Source organism: Pleuronectes platessa, chromosome 20 (assembly GCF_947347685.1).
Source record: "Pleuronectes platessa chromosome 20, fPlePla1.1, whole genome shotgun sequence".
Classification (NCBI taxonomy): domain Eukaryota; kingdom Metazoa; phylum Chordata; class Actinopteri; order Pleuronectiformes; family Pleuronectidae; genus Pleuronectes; species Pleuronectes platessa.
Window position 1 is genome coordinate 13,460,314 of NC_070645.1, and position 18,723 is coordinate 13,479,036.

Consider the following 18,723-nt stretch of genomic DNA (forward strand, 5'->3'; position numbering starts at 1 on the left):
CTAAGCTATTCAAATATTACACAGGTTCATATATTCATGTTTTTAATTTAAACATGTGCACGGTACAGGATGGCCATGCCACTGCCATTTAGAAACATAACTCTTGCATACAAAACTGAGCTATTAAAGTAATTCACAGATTCATCTTTTAATTTGAAACATACATGTAGAAGAGAGAGTGAATCCTCAAGCCATCTATGGATGCCACACATACTCCCACAATAGTGAAATGTCGGACCCTGATGGGTAGCACACAACTTATCTAACCTTGGAAGGATGGAGGTTGTCAGGCAGAGGGTCATATCAGCCTCACAATATGTCTGATGCATGTTAATGTGTATTTAAACACATTTAAATTTGTGGAAAATAAAATTGTTTGAAAATAAATCAAAAATTGTAAAAAATATAAAAAAAATTGTCTAATCAACAAAACATTTCGCGACCCCCCTGCAGTACCTCAGCGGACCCCCTAGGGGTCGCGGACCCCCTGTTGAAGACCTCTGGTCTAAAGGTTTCTTCTGTAAACATCACAATAACAGTTCCACACCCTGCAGGAGATGACTGACATGTCCCCCTTGAAAAAAGAAAGGACACAACACCAATATGTTGCAGTTGTATGTGACAATCTGCGACGTGTGACTCTTAATCACCAGCAGGGAGACGTACTACCCTGGTAACATTCCTGTGGAAACTCTCAGGTGTGCCGGTCTCCAAAGGAATCGAACCCTTTGAGAAATGGAGCCTTGAAAGTATTCATTAGTTTGCCAAGCACCGAGATTATCCTGCTAATGCCGGAGCGATTTAAAAAGGGAAAGATGTGGGCCACGGGAAAAAAATACTTTTACCTTATCAAAAGGGAATATTTGTAAAAGGAAAAATCGGAGCGTTTGAGTGGAGCTGTGTGCAGGCCCCTGGCTGAGAAGCAGCTTTAGCATCCATTAACGGGCGTAGTACTGTATGTCTGGTTTGGGGGGGGGGAAGCACTGGCCACTCAGCACCCACTGTCAGAAAAAAGAACCGCTGATCGATAAGTGCTGTGTGCGGTTCAATAAGTGCATCGATCATCACACAAACAAACACATCACAACCATAGCGGGAATAAGAGTGCCGGGGCAAGGTCAATACCTCTCAACCGGACCTAATGCCAGTCTGCTGGGGCTTGTTTCCACTCGTTCCTCCCACACAGGATCAGACCAGTACAAAGATCAGAGCTCAGTGTGTTGAAACCTTTCTATTGAGTGTTTTCTCCAGCAGATTAAAAAGGCTTAATCACAGAAGGATTGTTAGATCCTGAAGGGAACTTATTATTAATATGATAATAATCAGGTTCGTCATCTTAATTTGGGTTATTACTTGAAATTTACATGCTCCCTTACCGCAGACTTTTTAACTTGAACTCACACAATAAACCTTTCCATCTTTCTGACACACGTTTTTATATCAAGGAAAGTAAGGAAACATGGTGACTCCAAAACTAAATAATGTAACCAGGTTTGGATGGATAGAAATATCCGACATTTCCTTGCTGGCAGCATCAGATGGCGACTTTGACTCTTGCACGAATAGGAAAATCCCCAGGATTCACTCAGACGCTCCACCTCAAAGTGTGCAGCTGTTGATTTCTGTAGAATTTACGAGTTCACAATCACTTTTTCGATGCGTCTGACAAGGATGGAGCTGTGCCCTTCAGCTACGGTGGCCTGTGAGTGACACAGATGTGTGATATTACCGGACACTTCCAGTTAAATACAACATAGATCCAAAGTCACAGGTTAATTTCCCTCGTAGCTGAAACGCCTGTGTTGACTCATTGTACCCTGAAAAATAAAGACCACACTCTATTGCTACAGTTGGAATTAAAAAAATATCACACACACACACACACACCTTTTAAAGACTTTTCATCAGTCATTTTCACAAAGCACAAATTTACAGGGGGGGTAATCCAGTGGCGGTTGTTTTTCGTGGGTCAGCCGACAGCTGCTGGAGGTGAGGTATCTAGGATGAAGTCCTCTCCCCGAACGGCGCCAACTCTATTTTAATTCTCCACGCAGCGTGGTGCGTTGACACCTGGGTCGAACACACAGTTAAAATTAGGGCCGCTGTAGGGGACCTTGACAAACTAGTGACTTTGAGTCTCTCACACACAACAGAGCTCCTTTACTTTGTGTTCGTCATCTGCATCTTTAAACTGGTCTTAAATGTGACACTGTGATTGTAGCACTTTTAAATTAATTCAATCAGAAAAGTCAGAAAATATAATGGATTCATGACAAATCTATAATATGAATTATGCATAGATATTATATATATTAAATGCATAAGATTAAGTTAATATTCTTTAATCTCAGGTTGCTTTAAAAAAGCTGAAATCAGCTAATATAGCTAACTGGATAGTTTATAGCATTTTGACATTTAATTAATGAGTACAAATCCAAAATCAAATAATCAAACAAGTAAAAAATTGAAATAGTAACATGCTAAGCATCAGATAATAGAAATAGCATAATAATTTAAGTATTTAATTGTTTTTTCAACAGCAAAGAAGCAGCAATTACACAAACAAGCTCATTTAAAATAAATAGAACATACAAAAATTACACAAAATAATGAAGGGGAAGAAATATATTGTTAGAATGTGTCCCAGCACAATAAAGTCAGTCTTTAATTTTCATTAATAGTTAAAACGCTACAGTTCACAGAGGTTTTCTAAAGACATGAAGAGTTAAATATCTTCCTGGGATTTGGATGCGATCTGGTGGCTCTGGATCAGACGCAGCACAAGAATAAATGAAGAATTTCTTTGGCATCTCGGAGCGGCTTGGCGAGGAAACAGAAATCTCTCAATCCCGTCATCCTTTCATTTCAGTTCCCTCCAGAAATAAGAAAATGAAGACGTACAAAACTGAGAGTTTGAAAAAGTCTGTTTGTTTTCTCTGCTTAAAATCGCACATAACAATAGAGCCATTTCAATTTATTCTCATCGCTTTATTCCAAATGAAGAGTTATTGGTGCTGTAACTTCTTTTACCTCCCTCAGACTCAAACTTTGAGAGCAGCACAAGTCTGTTCAGTCGGAATTGGGCCTGAATATTTCAGGTTATGGATGAACTGTTGAGTGTCTGACAAGCCGCACTATATAAACTTTGAACACGGGCTCTCTGGGAGACATCGATAGTCGTAAATATTTAATTCAGTGCCTCCGACAATGCGCGGCATTGAAACAAATCTTCACCAGATTGAATTCAAGATAAATGGCACGGAAATATCACTGCAGACTTTTAAGCAGTCATTTTGTCAGCGTGGCCTCGCCGCGGAGGGGGTTTGGTTCCACTGATCACATATGAGTTTATCTTGTGTGTCAGCGTTTCAGCAGCAGCACATTATAACACAATGAGAAGACAATACAACACAGTATGTGAAGACACAAACTAAGATTTATATTCAGTGGGAGAGCAAGTGTCAGAGGCTGTAAATGGGATTTCCAATCCTCTGGTCTAATATCATTAACAGTCCTGCAGATAGCTTCACTCATCAGGACCCAAAGAAAATAACTGCACACCCTCCCTATGCTTTACTTGATTGAAAGCAAATGTCAAGTAAAATGAATTTGATTTGCTTTACTAAATGTAATTTAATAAAAAACATTTTAATTTAGTTCAACTCAATATGTTGATCCTGTCTCTTTAATAACTTTAATCTAATGAGCAGTATGGGAGTCGAAACTAGAAATCATCATTAACTGCTCACCTTTCACTTGAAATGAGTAAATAGTATAAATCATATGTAAACTGATAAGAGATTATTCCACTAGATTTTGAGCTGATGTCAAATGTGCCAACATACATACATAGTGTAACATACATAGTGTAACATACTCATTCCCCCCCGCAGGGAAGTTTTTTTTCTTCAACATTTTCATTGATTTCTCAGAGAATAATTCATGGATCTTGATGGGAATTCTTTTTTATAGATGTTCCCTGGAAAGGGTTAAGTCATTTGTTAAAAACTATAATTAGATTAACCCTAACCCTAACCCTTTTCATTCATTGCATGGTTAATATTCCATATATGCTGACATGTAAGCAGTACCCTATTGTCTTTATGATCCCTGACAGCACAACTGTAAAAGATACCAAACTGTGTGAGAAAATCATTAAGGATATTAATGGATATTCATTCAAACATTGATGCATTAATTCAAACATAAGCAGAGACAAAATCGACCGGCAGATACAGAACATCACCAGCCTCCTTGAATCAAAGTGAATGAAGTAGAGCACCTACCTGTGATCGACACATGAGCCACACTGTTCTGTTTTGAAACTTTTATTCACTTAAATCCTCGTGTTAAAGCAAGAACAAAACATTTATAATGTCCTTTGGTGGGATTTTTATTACACTTTATTAATACTGTATATGTAAACTGATATTCTTTGATGCCTGCACGTTGCCAATACAAAGGAAAATCAACTGCACAACGAAAGAGAAATGATAACAAATAAAGTCAGGGGGGTGAAAGAATTGGGGAGGAAAAAAATAAGAAAATAAAAACTAAAACGACTGCTTCTGCGTGTGGACGTCTTAAATAGATACATTGAAGGTTGCCTTTTTTTCAATCACAGTTCGGCAAAGATACAAAAGGACTACATGACGCTTTTTTTGTTTTGCTCTGTGGAGAAAAGAACTTGCAAATACACTGATGTTTTTTTTTCTATGCACTTCCTGTCTGCTCAGGTGAAAACTACCCTCGGACCACGATCGCAGGGAGCGTGGCGGCTCTGAGGTCGGACAAAAAAAAAAGAATCGAGACACCTTTTTACTGGACTATCTTTTTTTAAGAGGGGAGAGGAGGGCAGGGGGCGGGGGGGGGGGGGGCTTCTTACACATGTGCATCACTAACATCGGACAAAAGAATTCTTTCAACCAACGAGGGTTTACAGAGTAACGTTCACGAAAGCACAAGTCAGTGGCAGCATGGTGAGGGGGCCGGGCATCGGGGGTGGGGGGGGGGTGATCAGGAGGGAGGATGAGATAGAGCTCGAAGGGGAGACAGAAAGCTAGAGGGGGCTCGACGGTGGAGGGTGGGGGGGGGGGGCAAGGTTTCTTTTTGTGTCACAGAGTGGCAGTCCGGACAGATTCCCTTCTATCCACAATGCACTGACAGCAAAGAATGCGTCCCCGTGTTGTCCTGCTCTCTCGGTCTCGTTCCGAAGCATCACGGTAGTCGTTCGGAGAAGCGTCCTCCCCGGAGGGAGCGAGGGGGAGAGGAGATCGGCGTCCAACTGCCGGCCCGTGCGGAAGCTGATTGGTCGCAGCTTAAGTGGCCTTGGCAATAACAGCGGAAGCGAACTGCTAGTCCATCGCCCCGGTTGTCCCCTCCTCGAACTAGAAGGAGCTCAAGAACCTGGTATGGCTTAGAGGAGGGAGGTGGTTGGGTTGGAGAGGTGAGGGGGGGGGGATAATTGTTCTTTGCTCATTTAACTCTTTTCAGGCATACGCTCGGTCCCTCTATACATTTTTTTTTATTATAATAATATCTGGCATCTATAGTTCATCTCTATATTATCTTTGAAAATGAAATGAAAAGTCTTTGCACTTGTCGGTCTGGCACATTCCCTGTTCGTCAGCGCAAGTGTCCGCTGAGTCCGGCGGGGGCGGAGACAGCTCGGTACGGTACAGTCCAGAAAGCTCATGGTGGTTCTCGTTTAATGGTCGTTGGTTATTTTTGAGAAGGGAGGCTGGGGGGGAGGTGGGCGGGTCGAAGGTGGAGGGGGGGCTGGGGACTGTATCGCTCCCACCAGGTCATGGGTCTCTTCAGAGCACGGCGGCCTCTCCCAGCAGCACCGGGCCCAGCAGCAGCAGCAGCAGCAGCAGCAGCCTGAAGGCCGACGGAGGCGTCAGCGGGGCCTGGCCTGAGCCGGGGCCCCCCGCAGCCCCCCAGCTCCGAGCTGCAGCGGGGCTTCTCACACAGCAGGCCGCTGTAGGTCGCGGGGCAGTTGCAGCGGACGTTGTTGACACACACGCCGCCGTTCTGGCAGCGCAGGAGCTCGTTGTCGCACACCCGGGCTGCGGCGGGGGGGGGGGGGAGCAATGTGAAGACAGGAGAGAGGGGTGAGCGACAAACATGCAGAAGAGCTGTTGGTGACGCTTTACTTGAAATGTAACAGAAGCATATAATTAGAGTTCACTGTGAAGAAACGGGGAACTGTCACACGAACTGATTCTCATATTCACAGGTTTTCTTCAAGTAAAGTGCCACCACATTATATTCCCTTCTATTACAAAGTCCTTAAGGAATAGTTCAACATCTGCCTCCTCACCTTAATCCTGAGATTGTGACGTTCACTCTGATTCACTCTCACACCTGTGAGCTAGATATGAAGCTGGAGCCAGGGGCATGTTAGCTTAGCTTAGCAGAAAGACTGAAAACAGGGGGGATCAGCTAGCTTGGCTCTATCGCCTACTGCAGCAGCACCTCAATGCTCACCAGTTAACACAAACATTTCATTTATTTAAACCGCATGTGCCAAGAATATGTAAATAAACTAAATAAAAACTCTGAAAAACCTTTACTGTATAAAAATGGACGATACATCTCTACTCATGTCATCCATCTTTATATAGAGTCACAAATGGGACACGTGGCAAACAAGAGATAATGTGTTGGTCAGTGAGAAGTAGAGGTGCTGCCCCCTAGCTGCAGCTCCTGGATTAGGACACAGATGTGAGGGTTGTATTAGTTTGAACTCTCAAAATTCCAAATGATTCCTTTAATACAAAATTTAGAAGTTCCCGATACATACAGGAAACTGCAACAGGTTTAAACTATATATAATATAATATATAATATAATATATCCATTGTTAATGCTGCTGTGCATGCATCACACTGTAATAACATTCATTTTCATTTGTGAGACAAACTCATGAAACATCAGCTCCAACACACAGTGTCCTCAGAGGGCTCGTCTATCACACCTCGTATTCTACTCTGAGCCCTCTGTGCTTTAAACAAGTGAATTTAACACCACCTTATATTTAGAGTGTGCACATCTCCTCTAACATTATGACATGCAACTGAACATCATGGCACCTGACATTTAAACAGATACAACTCCCCGTTAAAACCCCTTGTAGAAACCACTTACAATTTTCACCCATTGTTTGCATGTAATCATTCTGTCTGTAACATGAGTACATTTCAGTAATTCCCATTTTCTAAATAAGAGAACTCCATAAATCTACACTTTCCTCAAAGCCTTTGAGGGCCCCCCCCCCACCCCAAAAAAAAAATACAGCACTGACTTTCAACAAACTGAACGTCAGGTGAAAATTGTTGTATATTTAGAGCTGGGACACCGAGGCCACTCTATTCCCGGCGGAGGCAAGCTGTCAAGCAAGCTGGAGGCAAACAAAGCAGCGCCGCACAAACTAATAACCAGCAGAGACAAATAAACAGTGATAAACACTGAGGCCACTTCTGCCCATTTTCAGCCCTTCATGGGAGTGGAAAAAACAATGTGGTGAGCAATCTATGAACTCTATGGGACATAAATATCACAACAACAAATAGCAGGGCCCCTCTCCTAATACCCCAGAATTGGATGCATGCTGTCTCCCAGGAGTAGCCAAATAGGGCTTTGATAGGAGGCTCGTTAAGAAACATTGACTCTGCGAATCCTATTTGTGCCACGTCTGGTTAGTTGCAGAAAACAGGGTGCTGCTGTTTGGCTCAGTGAGTTCTCGCTTCAGGCCACAGCTCCCCATTTACCACGCACAACTAAAACTTTGTCCCCTTTTCCCCTCTTCCAGCTGACATATCAATTTCACCAGCACGTCGGCCGCTGTGCAAAAAAACTAAAGTAATGACTCAATAAATAAGCTTCTCTCCCCGGGTCATAAAATGTCTCCTTCAAGATAACAAAGAAGAAGAATCAAATGTGTTAATTGAGACTTTGATGCGGGTCAGAAACTCCTGTGGCCTTTGTATTTTTTCTGCGTTCAAAAATTCTTCATAAGCTTGAAATGTGCAACAGGCGAGTGGCTGAGGGACATAGAAGCCATGTTCAAGCTGGGATAGTTTGATCCAGTGGCCGTGGTAGGGTGTGTCTAAATCAGGGGCCATAAAGGGGCCACATTTACACAGAGGGGGCCACTTCTATGTCAAACATCCATGAGCAATTCTTGATTCCGAAAGGTGCACATTTAACTCATTCCGTGTTTTCTTTTAGCTGGGGTGACCCCCGGCCCCACCCCTTGGATCTCCCGCTGCTTTGATCAGAGATACTGGCCAATGTGCAGCATTCCCCTTCACCCCAGAATAAAGGTGATGTGCCACAATGAGACTCTGGCCTGCACTCGGTTTGGTTGACATTTAGAGGATAACACCATCGGCTAACAATAGCAGTGAGGGATCGCTACCTTCAGCACCATGGACGTTCTCCTCAGGTTTGCATTTAGCCTCAATTTTGAACTGGTTCACTGCGTTCCACAAAGTAGGCTAAGCCCAAGTACACAAAATGCGTATTTCCGCAATAACTGGAAAAATAGATTTAAAGGAAGGACAAATTTTCTTCTGACTCTCATCAGCTGAGTAGTTTACTTACACCATAGACTACAGATAAAGAAGGACAGCAATGGACTTCCTCCCATTATCCAGTAATGAAGCCAAAACATCCCTGATAGCAGCACTGCGTTCTAATGCTAGTGATATAATTAGGAGCCAGTCGCAATTAGAGAATGGAGTTGTGGAATCGAGCATCATGCACTCAAACAATCCTGGATTAGTCTCAGCTGTCAATCATGGCATTTCACCTCCTTTTTTATAGCATCAAATAACTAATTTATACCAAACTTACTGTAAAAACACGCACTTGAACAAATGTAATAATGACAGACACCACTATATATCCACTAACATGGAGGAGGTGGGTTTTATGACCTATACTGCAGTCAAATCACCAAAGAGCGATTAAGATGCTTCGGTGTCACTTTCAGGAAGCTGTCATGTCCTTCTTTAGATGCAGACTATGGTTTACACAGAGATACTGAGAGAGGCTTTTCATCTGAAGCTGAGCCATCTGCATGATGCTCAGCACGGCCAGACTCTAAAAAGCGTTCAGGTAACAGCATACCCCTGCAGCGCTCTGTCGGCTGCTCAAACCGACATATTGATTATTTCAAAATGAGCACCGCAAACAAGATGCGTCAGAGACGTCACCTCGGTAAGATTAAGGATGCTGTGGCACTGTGAAGGGATAAGTGCAACACTATGCATCGTGGGGATTGATCTGCTCCTCATGCTGTTTGATTGGCTCTAGCTCTTTTTGAGGAGCGGGGACCATTGCTGTTAAAAGCCTGAACAGTCAGTCGGACTAAGCATAATTATCATGAGGGCTCTGCACCTTCATCTCACATAAACAATCTCTCCACATGTTAACAGAGCCCACACAAATCACAAGCTTTGTCAAGTTTGCTTTTGATATGAGTGATAATATTTAGAGAGCGGGACTGGTGGACTAGGTCCCTGTCTGGGATGTGATGTGTTTGACGAGAGATCTGAGTTTTAATTGCATCCTTCGCTCTGCATGCAGAGAAGAGTCTTGACCATGCGTTTGAACATCGCAGCTGCTAAAGAGGGTCGAGACTGCAAAGTATTCAAAAGATTCCACAGCCGTGGAACAACTCAGCCGGAGAATCTTCTTTATATATACATATACAGCACAGAGTCTCCTTGTGTTGGTGTTGCTGCAAAGAGTTGCTGAAAAAAGTAGATTAAGGAAGGAATGATTTCATCAAGAGAGTAAATGAAATCTCCAGTTTAAGATGGGACATTTCAGGAGTTGCAGTTTTACTGAAACCTCTTATGCTACACTCACCACTTGAACATGCCTCAACTCTGCTATGATGTTTTAGAGCCGCTAAAATGGACTTTGGGTCTTTTCAGTATTGATGTAGCCTTCTCTGATTCGTCAGCTTTCTATCACATGAGCCCCTTTCTGGGAGAAACTGGCATTAGCCTCAGCTACCAGTGTGGAAGACAACATTATCAACTACAATTGGTGCTGATCCTGTAGTATTTGCTAACAGCTGTTGTGTAGTAGAATTCTGTGTTTTACAATTTATTATCTATCTATCTATCTATTATTCAAGCAATGCCCAGCATGTGGGTGGTTATGTGATGTGGGTTAGTACAGACAGGGATTCAAACGTATACCGAGCCCCTATAGAATATCAAGCCCAAACTTTTTGTGGACAGATTGTTCCGAATAGAACATCCAGAATGTTCTTCCATCTGTTGACTCAGCTCTGTATGAAAACACATATTTTCTTACTTGTAATCTTTTAATTACAGCTGTTACCCGGGTCAACGTTCTCAGTGTTTTACGTGCTAATTCCTCATGGTTTGTACGTACCCTTCATTCATGATAAGGTGACATATGTCTTCACACTCACTGAAGCACATGCTGACTGTGTCTTCACACCACAAGCGGCTGAATATATTTATGCTATTTAATAAACGCCCATCTCTGTCAGGCACCATGAAAATAAACAGGTTTACATCATAATAAGGAACTGCTTTCAGATCGTTTAAAAAACAAGCAGGTTTTAATGGCTGATGATGTTATATTCCATCAAGCCGATGAATTCCAAACATTTCTACTAATACTTTAATTTAGTCTTTGATGAAGCTGTGGTGTCTGTCACTATTAGATGAGAGAAGTCGTGTCTTTGCTGTTTCTTTTTTTCTGTGTACGATGGAAAACCACAGCATAGCAGCAGCTTCTGAATTTACCAAGTTAGATTGATGAATTCATCAATATCCTATCATCAATATTAAATTCTATATAAACAACTGTCTGATTGAAGTTGGTTTAGGTCATTTGGTTTAGTAACTTCACAATTACTTTGATTTCACGAAGCGCTAATTCATTCAAATTTCTACCACGTAGAAATCCTCAATCAAAATGATCGTTGCTCTTAGGATTTTCAATAATCACACAATAAAAAGCTGCAGATTTGGATCACTGTAAATAAAAAGAGGAGACCGTCCATTGCCAGGTAGTTCCTCTTTTTTTCATTTTTCAGGCTGACTTAGAAATAAAACTTGAGATGATCCCACAGCTTTATGCCACGTTACAGGATTGTATTCAGGACCCCTTTGTTCGCCAGGACAGAGATTAATGCTGAGCTACAGGAGGCAGGCACAAAGGTGTCACCACCTTGTGGAGAAGCTCTGTAGATCTCAATTAACCTAATCATGGTCGGTCAATTAGCAGCAATTAGCAGCTTGTCTGGCAATAAGTTCTGCAAGCATTTTAAACCAGCACAAGACAAGTGAGAGCAGTGCAAAGAGGTTGAGTAATTTATACCTAAACTGCTCCTGCAATGGTGGAGGATCAAGTATTTTTCTCAATCAGGCGACATGAAGGGGCCACATTTTACACAAAGGTCCAACACATAGTAAGATAATGGCAAGGTGCACATGTAAGTCATTCCTTGTTTACTGTTAGCTCTTTAGCTTTGTAGAAACCCACACGTCATTGAACATATTAAGAAAATTGTTCTCTGTTCAAGCACATTGTGTTCTTCAAAAAAGCTAAGATATTAAGTCTTAACCAATTGTCATATGTACTGTTAGCATTGTTAGTGAGTGATTCGTTCATTCAAAATAAAAAGATTAATGACAGGAAAGACGGATTTTAGGGAGCATTCAGATTTCAGCTGCTCCACTGGATCCGCCCCCTGCCATTAAGAATAACCAGTGTCTGCGACGCTGGTTTCACGTCTTCAAAGGTCAAGGGGTTCGTTCTCGAACTTGTCAGAGAGGAAGTAATCACCTCGTCGTGAGGCGTGCACTTTCTCTCCTGTAGGTTTTGTCGTTGATGTTTGAAGCAAACAATGACAAATTGGTGACATTTGAAGAAAGCAACAAAAAAAAAACTAGACCAGGCATTGCATGCAGTGCACAATGACCAGGGGGAAATAAAGAAGGTAGACTAATAAATGGAGTGAAACTCAAAATGACCTGCATTCCCCTTCAAACAAATGTTGGTGTTGGATGACATTGTCCTTCTGTGGAGAACAGCGAGCGGGTGATGGCTCCTCAAACAGATCACACGCAGCGTGTCCAGCGGTCAATATTGACTCAGCTGTTGTGTTGCTGATGTGCGACATGGCTGAATAACTGAGCAGCATGCACGTCCCGCCAGGCCGTTGTTTTTCTCCTTTGCGCTCGGTATTGATGATAAAGCGGGGGTCAGTTAGTGAATCCAATGGCTGAGTGTATTGGGTTAGTTCATGGTGTGGGTCTGTATTTGTAAAGGCAGTCCTGCGCATGTGCAGCACACACGTCCAGGTGAAGCTCAGGAGCCACACAGAGAGATAAAAGATGAGAAGGGAGAGCAGAGAGAGACAGAGCTGAGGGGGGGGGGGGGGGGGGGGAGCACAGGCGGGAGCTGCGTAGGGAGGTTGATTTTTTGCGGTTCTACTTACATTTGCAGCCATCGTCCCACAAATAGCCGGGTAGGCACTCCTGACACTTGGGCCCTGTAGCGCCCTCCTTACATATACAAAATCCTGTGCCATTACAGCGATCACTGACTGAGCCAAATGGATTACAATTACACTCTGGAAAAACAAGACACACACACACACACACAGGCTGGATACAGGGCGGTGCTTTTGACTTTCCTCCACACAGTGCAGACCACAGTCCTCGAGCTCGACTAGAAGCTTTTAACTGGTCAAAAATGTGAATAGATTTAAAAAAAATGCAACCATTTCAACCTTAATGGAGACAGAATGAGACAAGAATGAAGTTGATTCTAGATGCATGAACACATTGTTATCATTTCAGTCTGTACAGAATTTATTTTACTCTTATGTTGATATATACATTGTGCAATGAGCATATATGCCAAGCATTTATCAGTAGCTTTGAATTATGGTGAATATAATGAGCTAATCTGCACATGCGTTTTCTGAAATCTGATTCATTCATACAGACAGAGAGAGGAAGATGGAAAGAGGAGAGGGAATGTGATGAGCTTGTGTCAGATCGATTGGTGGCAAATGACACAGAGACAAGGGTGAAGATTTTGTAGGAATGAGAATGCAGAACATTGAAATGGGCATTGTTGTAATCCATCTTACTTCCCATCTAAGAATTTGAAATAACCTTCTAATGCCTCTTTAGCATTACTCGTTCCTCACTGAGATTAGTCTGGATATCCTTTATAAAAGGCTACTCAAAAAAGGAACCTATCAAGTCTCTAGTTACCTACGCTCGACTGACCTTCCAGTTTCCCACTGCGACTGAAGCACTCTGCAGTCAAGTGACACCTATTTGACAGCCCCTGACCATCACATCACACCTTCTGCGGCAGCACTGGCTGCACGTGGCTGCGCCCCAGTGGCATCCAGGGGTCAGGCGAGAGGAGGGAGGCGGCGGTGGGTGACAAACGGATGGGGGAGGGGGGGCCGGGGGTACGGGTCAGTGACAGAGAGGCAGGGTGACGGCGAGTTTGGCACGAGGTAACGCCTCGGTGACTTCCAACGCCTTCCGACGGGTTTCAGCTGCTACTCCCGAGGCCACTTCATGTATATGACATGTGCACTTGTGTGGCACCTCGGACTGTGGCGGTGTGACTTCGCCGCGACATCTCTCTCAGAACTCTTGTCGCCTGTCAGACCCCCCCCCCCCCCCCCCCCATCCCCACTCCCAGCGCCTCATCCACCTCCACCCCCCCAAGGACTCACATATGCACATGGCAGTGAGCGCTCAGAGCCCGCACTCCACATGCCAGCTAAGGAATCCAATGGAGAACCAAACTATTGCCTGAGGAGCTACGTGGGAATGCAATTTTTCCCACATAAGAAAAACAGACAATGAATGCCTGCATAAAGGTCACGGACAAAATAACGGAAACACCTGATGAAAATGGCCTTTCATTTTTTAACTCCTTGCATTGATTGTACCGATAACGAATTAGTTATCTGTCATCGTCTGTTTTTTCACAGATGCTGAAAAACTAATTTGACAGATATATCTTAATCGTATATGAGCATTTAAATGATTCAAATTGTAATATTTTGCTCACAAATGATACATATACTTAAGGGATGACATTTCTGAGAGATATCAGTATAAAGACAAGAAGGAGAGGAAACAGCAGGTTTCTGTTTGAGACACTTTTCAGTTCTGGTACGAAAACAAAAGTGATTGAAACCTGTTAAATAGTTAGTTACAGTTACAGTAACTGTTTCCCCCAAGGTTCCACTCTTTATGATAATGTTTTCCATAGTTTTAGTGTTTTCATTAGTCTGTGCACATACTTTATCATTCTATCTGCTAATCAGAATCATTCTGTCTTTAAATCAATGCTTGTCTTATTGTATTAGATCCAGGCTAGAAGCTAGAAACCAACTGCAGAGTACAGTAAGTACAAGCTATCTACAAAATACTGCATCAAGCCCAAATTTCATTCTGCAGATAATTATATTCATACCTGAAAGAAAGACTGACAACCAGTTTCAAGTTCCTGTGTGTCTGACTAAAGCTGAGAGACTAGAGTCCTCCATAAAACACTCATTCTGACAGGGAGGTTAATGGGTGACACCGGTGAGCTGAAGAGGCAGGAGAGGACGATGTGGAGACCACTGAAAGACATGGAGGTGGGAGGGCGCACAGGTGATGGAGCGGTGGGGGATGAGATGCAACACTTTCTCTGGTGACAAATCATAGACAGGAGGTGAGGTGGCGAAAGTGTTCATGTGAAAAGCAGGGTGGCGGTGAAAGGGGCCCGAGTGGGGGACTGACCTATGCACACATTTTCAGCGTCCAGTTCTGCCGAGGCATTGCGGTAGTAGCCCGGCTTGCATAGCTGGCAGTGTTGGCCCCTAGTGTTGTGCTTACAGCTCACGCAAATGACGGTGTTTAGCACTTCGATGTAGCTGCATCGGTTGGAGTGGCCGAAGCATTCGCAGTCTTGCAAAGAGAGAGGGAGGTGTGAGGGGGGGGGGAGAACAGAGACAGAGAGACGCGGTAGGGAGTGTAGAAACTGCTGCTGTTGTTGCTGGGAGTGCTACGGCGGTAGGGTTAGCAGGAACTTGAGCGAGGCGCGATGGCATGCAAGGTTTAAAATGGAGGGCTGCGTCGTGAGGGAGGAGATGTCGGGTAAGGGATGAGAGAGGGAGGGGCAGTTCATGTTTAATCCGGCATGGACACAGCCGGAGTCTGAGAAGGCATCACATAAAGAAGCAGAGCGTTAGTAGGACTAACGGGTCACATCACTTCAAACACACCACAACACGAGGCGAGGGAGACTCCGGGGTGATGGCACAGAGACACGGTCACATCGGGAGCACCACACAGCGCAAGGCGGGGTCAAACCATGAATGAAATGGATCTTTCAGCTCGGGGAATAGGCTGTGGGAAAACCCGTTTTTTATCTGTGTTACTGAGCTGATCATCTGGTTTGAAGTGATGAGAGAGGATGAGATGAAACTTTTAATCCCTATTTCATGTCGCAAAACCCGTGGAATGAAATGCCCGATGAGTTTCAAGTCCAAGAAACCCTGAACTTGTCAAACAGAAGCATTTAAAGTAGCTATGGAGTCGTTCTTAAAGGCTCGTTGCAACTTCAGCGGTCAGTAAGGCGAGGGAGCATGTGCTGAGTTGCAGTCGGGAGAGTGTGTCATTGCCCGCTATGCAGTGTTATGTCGTGCTAAATTAGAAATATGGAGTTGTAGCTGGACTGCAAAACCTCATGCCGCACTCCATGATAGTCACTGACAGGCCTGCCCTAAGGGAAGCAGGATGGGAGGGGGCAGCCCCAGCTCAGCTCTCTTCAAGTGAGGATCAGTCTGCCACGCTGAGTGACCACTGACACCATGTGTCACGGCGCAGACAGATGTGACCCTTAAGCCTCGCTGGCAGCCGCTCGGACACAAAGCCCACTCACGGATCCAGAATAGATGGGGCTTTGGTCCAAGGGATTGTGGTTATTAAGGATCTGTATTGAGGTCAGGTCTGGCCACTAACAGTCGGACAAAGGCTTGGAAATGAAGGAGCAGCACGTCTAGTCCACTCTACCTTTCACCTGAAGCAGAGAGTCCTTTCCGACTGTAAGCTATCTGCATTAGATACCTCAGTCTCACAAGACAAATAATCTCTCCTTTACCGAAATAGGCTAAGGTCATAAATCATTCACACACGGGGAATAAAAAAGTCAGGAGTCTTAGAAACACATTCCCCAAAAATAGTTGCAGGCTCAAACACCCACTTCATTTGCCTTGAAAAAGATATGATTCCAGGGGACTTTTATAGTGTTTAGAGACGATTCCATAGACGGAGGGATCCTCTGCGTGCCCTCGACAGAGAGAACCATCAGTCCAGCACTGAGCTGAGGATACAGATGCAGAGTTTTCTTGCATTGGGTTGGTGCTGCAGGGGTTAGGGGGCTTACAGCTAAACAGAAACATCAGTTCACACAGTGAGAAGGCTTGGGGATCATCTTTGGGGTGGGGTTGGGGGGCGGGGCAAGGTGTTCAATGAATTCCAGAGCTCCTACCTCGCTTGCTGTTTGCAACGTGGACAGAAGGGGCAGTGGACAATGCAACTTGTGGAGCTACTGGACAAATTAAAGAAGAAACAAACAACAACAAAAACATGATATTGCAAAATTCAACACAAAACATGTGATGTCAGAGAATTAAGAATAGTGAGCATCGTGTTTGATAACTGTAAAAGAAAAAAAAAAAAAAAAAAGATAGAAACATACGCAATAATGATGATTGATGGCATTGGGAAATAAAGAGTGACATTGCCAAGTGAAGTTGGCTGCGCGGAGCAGCATCTGCTACAAACGCCTCAGATGACGAACAATTCAAATATTTTGGTTCCTCTTTAACGATTCATTTCATTTACAAGTGCTTTGTAGAATTTAAAAGCCTCTGTTCGTTTCCCCAGACAGAAACTGTCCCCTGACAAGCTACTCTCCACCTCGGGGGAGGACGGCCAAGAATTTTCACCCTATAAATCTGTGCAGAGGAGCGTGGGTAAGGAAGCTGGCTCACAGTGAACACATCTATCCCTCCGTTCCTTTCCAGACATATAACAAACAGTGGGAAAAAAAGAAATAGCAGGCTTAGCCTCTGCCATTGTACCGGGTGACATAAGCTCCTGATACATTCACCAAGTGCGCTTGGCTGCGGCCATGGGAACACAGAGCCCAGTGGTTGTGTGCTAGTTGTTGCGAGGTGGCTGCACATCACATCCGCAAGATGGAAGAAGCTAACCTGACATCACTCTGCATACAAACCAACGTGTAACGTCTCCTGCTTCTCCTCCTGACGCGCTCAGACAGGTTTGAATGTCTCTACACCTAATTAAGATCAAGTGCGTATGCATCAATGTACAAAAGATAACGCATGCCATTACAGGAAGTGACAACTTGGGCGCACTCGTTAATACACAAGCATCCACTAAAGGATCCCAAATAATCCTTTATCACGAGCCAGACAGGACAACGCTACAGACTAGTTTAGAAAGGGGGAAGATGCTACCCACAAATACTCTTTACCACCAGTTATTTTTTTCTTCTTTCTATAGGAACACAATCTGTGGAAAAACATAGTTGTTGCATAATCTGTGATGCCTACCTTCTTTTCGGTTAGCGACACCTAGGGATGACACATTCGGCCGAACTGCGTGCAATTGAGAGAAACCAGGAGTTATTCATGTGCGCTTGTGTGATGCACTCTACCTGTAGGTCTAAAAGGGGGTGGAGGGGGGGGGGGGGAGGGGACTACATGATAGTGGACACACACAACTGGAGACATGAACATGTCCAGCATGGCTAGAGTCATAAACTGAGGGAACATCAAGTACATAATGGGGCAGGGCTGACATGGACGAGCAAAGAGAATGCATCCAGAGAGCCAGTAAACGGACACTGGAGAGACGTTGTATGTAATTTGTGTGACGCACATAGGCTTGCTGTGTGTGTGCATGTTCATGGCAATGACGATGATGAGTGAAAAACTGAAGGAAACAAATAAAAGAGATAAAACCCCTTTTAAACTCTGTATTGAAGTCATGATTAATGCAAGCGGGTCTAAACTATGTATGGCAAATTAAGCCTTTAGGGGGCATTTTGTTTAATTCATCACATCGACTATGTAATCGATATCTAATTACAGTGTATTACTGGTGGAGGAATAACAATGAATAAATAATGGCAGGTGTTGGGACTTGGAATGACGGACTGCTGTGGGCAGCATAACCTCATAATTACATACAAGTCGGTATTTCCGTGTCAGGGAAATACTCTGTGGTTTGGAAATGGAGAGGACTCAAGCAGAGGGAGGAATATGGATAAGTTTTCTCATCCTGCCCCTTCATCTCTTCACTTGATCTTTCTGTCCTTTCGCCACTGACTCCATTAATCATGCAATCGGGGGTAATTAACATCCAGCGGCGTCCTGGCAAGACGCCTATCAGCCGGAGTATGACGGCTCGTAACGAGGCTGGTTTTAGAGATAATTCATTTCACACATGGAGAAGTGCTTCTGACCTTTTTATTTACAGCACTGGAATCGAGTATTACTTTAACTTTGACTCTATCAGGACCCCACATTAATACCTACTATTAACAGGCTCTGGTTTGAAACTGAACATAAGACTATCCCACAATCTCCTGTTTTTTATATTATATCAT

At 43.8% G+C, this 18,723-nt stretch overlaps 1 protein-coding gene across 1 annotated transcript in view; it reads right to left on the minus strand.

Annotated features, from left to right (window-relative positions):
• Positions 1-5,816: 5,816 nt before the first annotated feature.
• ntng1a (netrin g1a) overlaps positions 5,817-18,723 on the minus strand; it is an 87,954-nt gene continuing 75,047 nt past the window's right edge. The window contains 4 exon segments of the mRNA XM_053413068.1: positions 5,817-5,930; positions 5,932-6,068; positions 12,497-12,631; positions 14,823-14,990. Of these exon segments, the coding sequence (XP_053269043.1) occupies positions 5,817-5,930; positions 5,932-6,068; positions 12,497-12,631; positions 14,823-14,990 (554 nt within the window).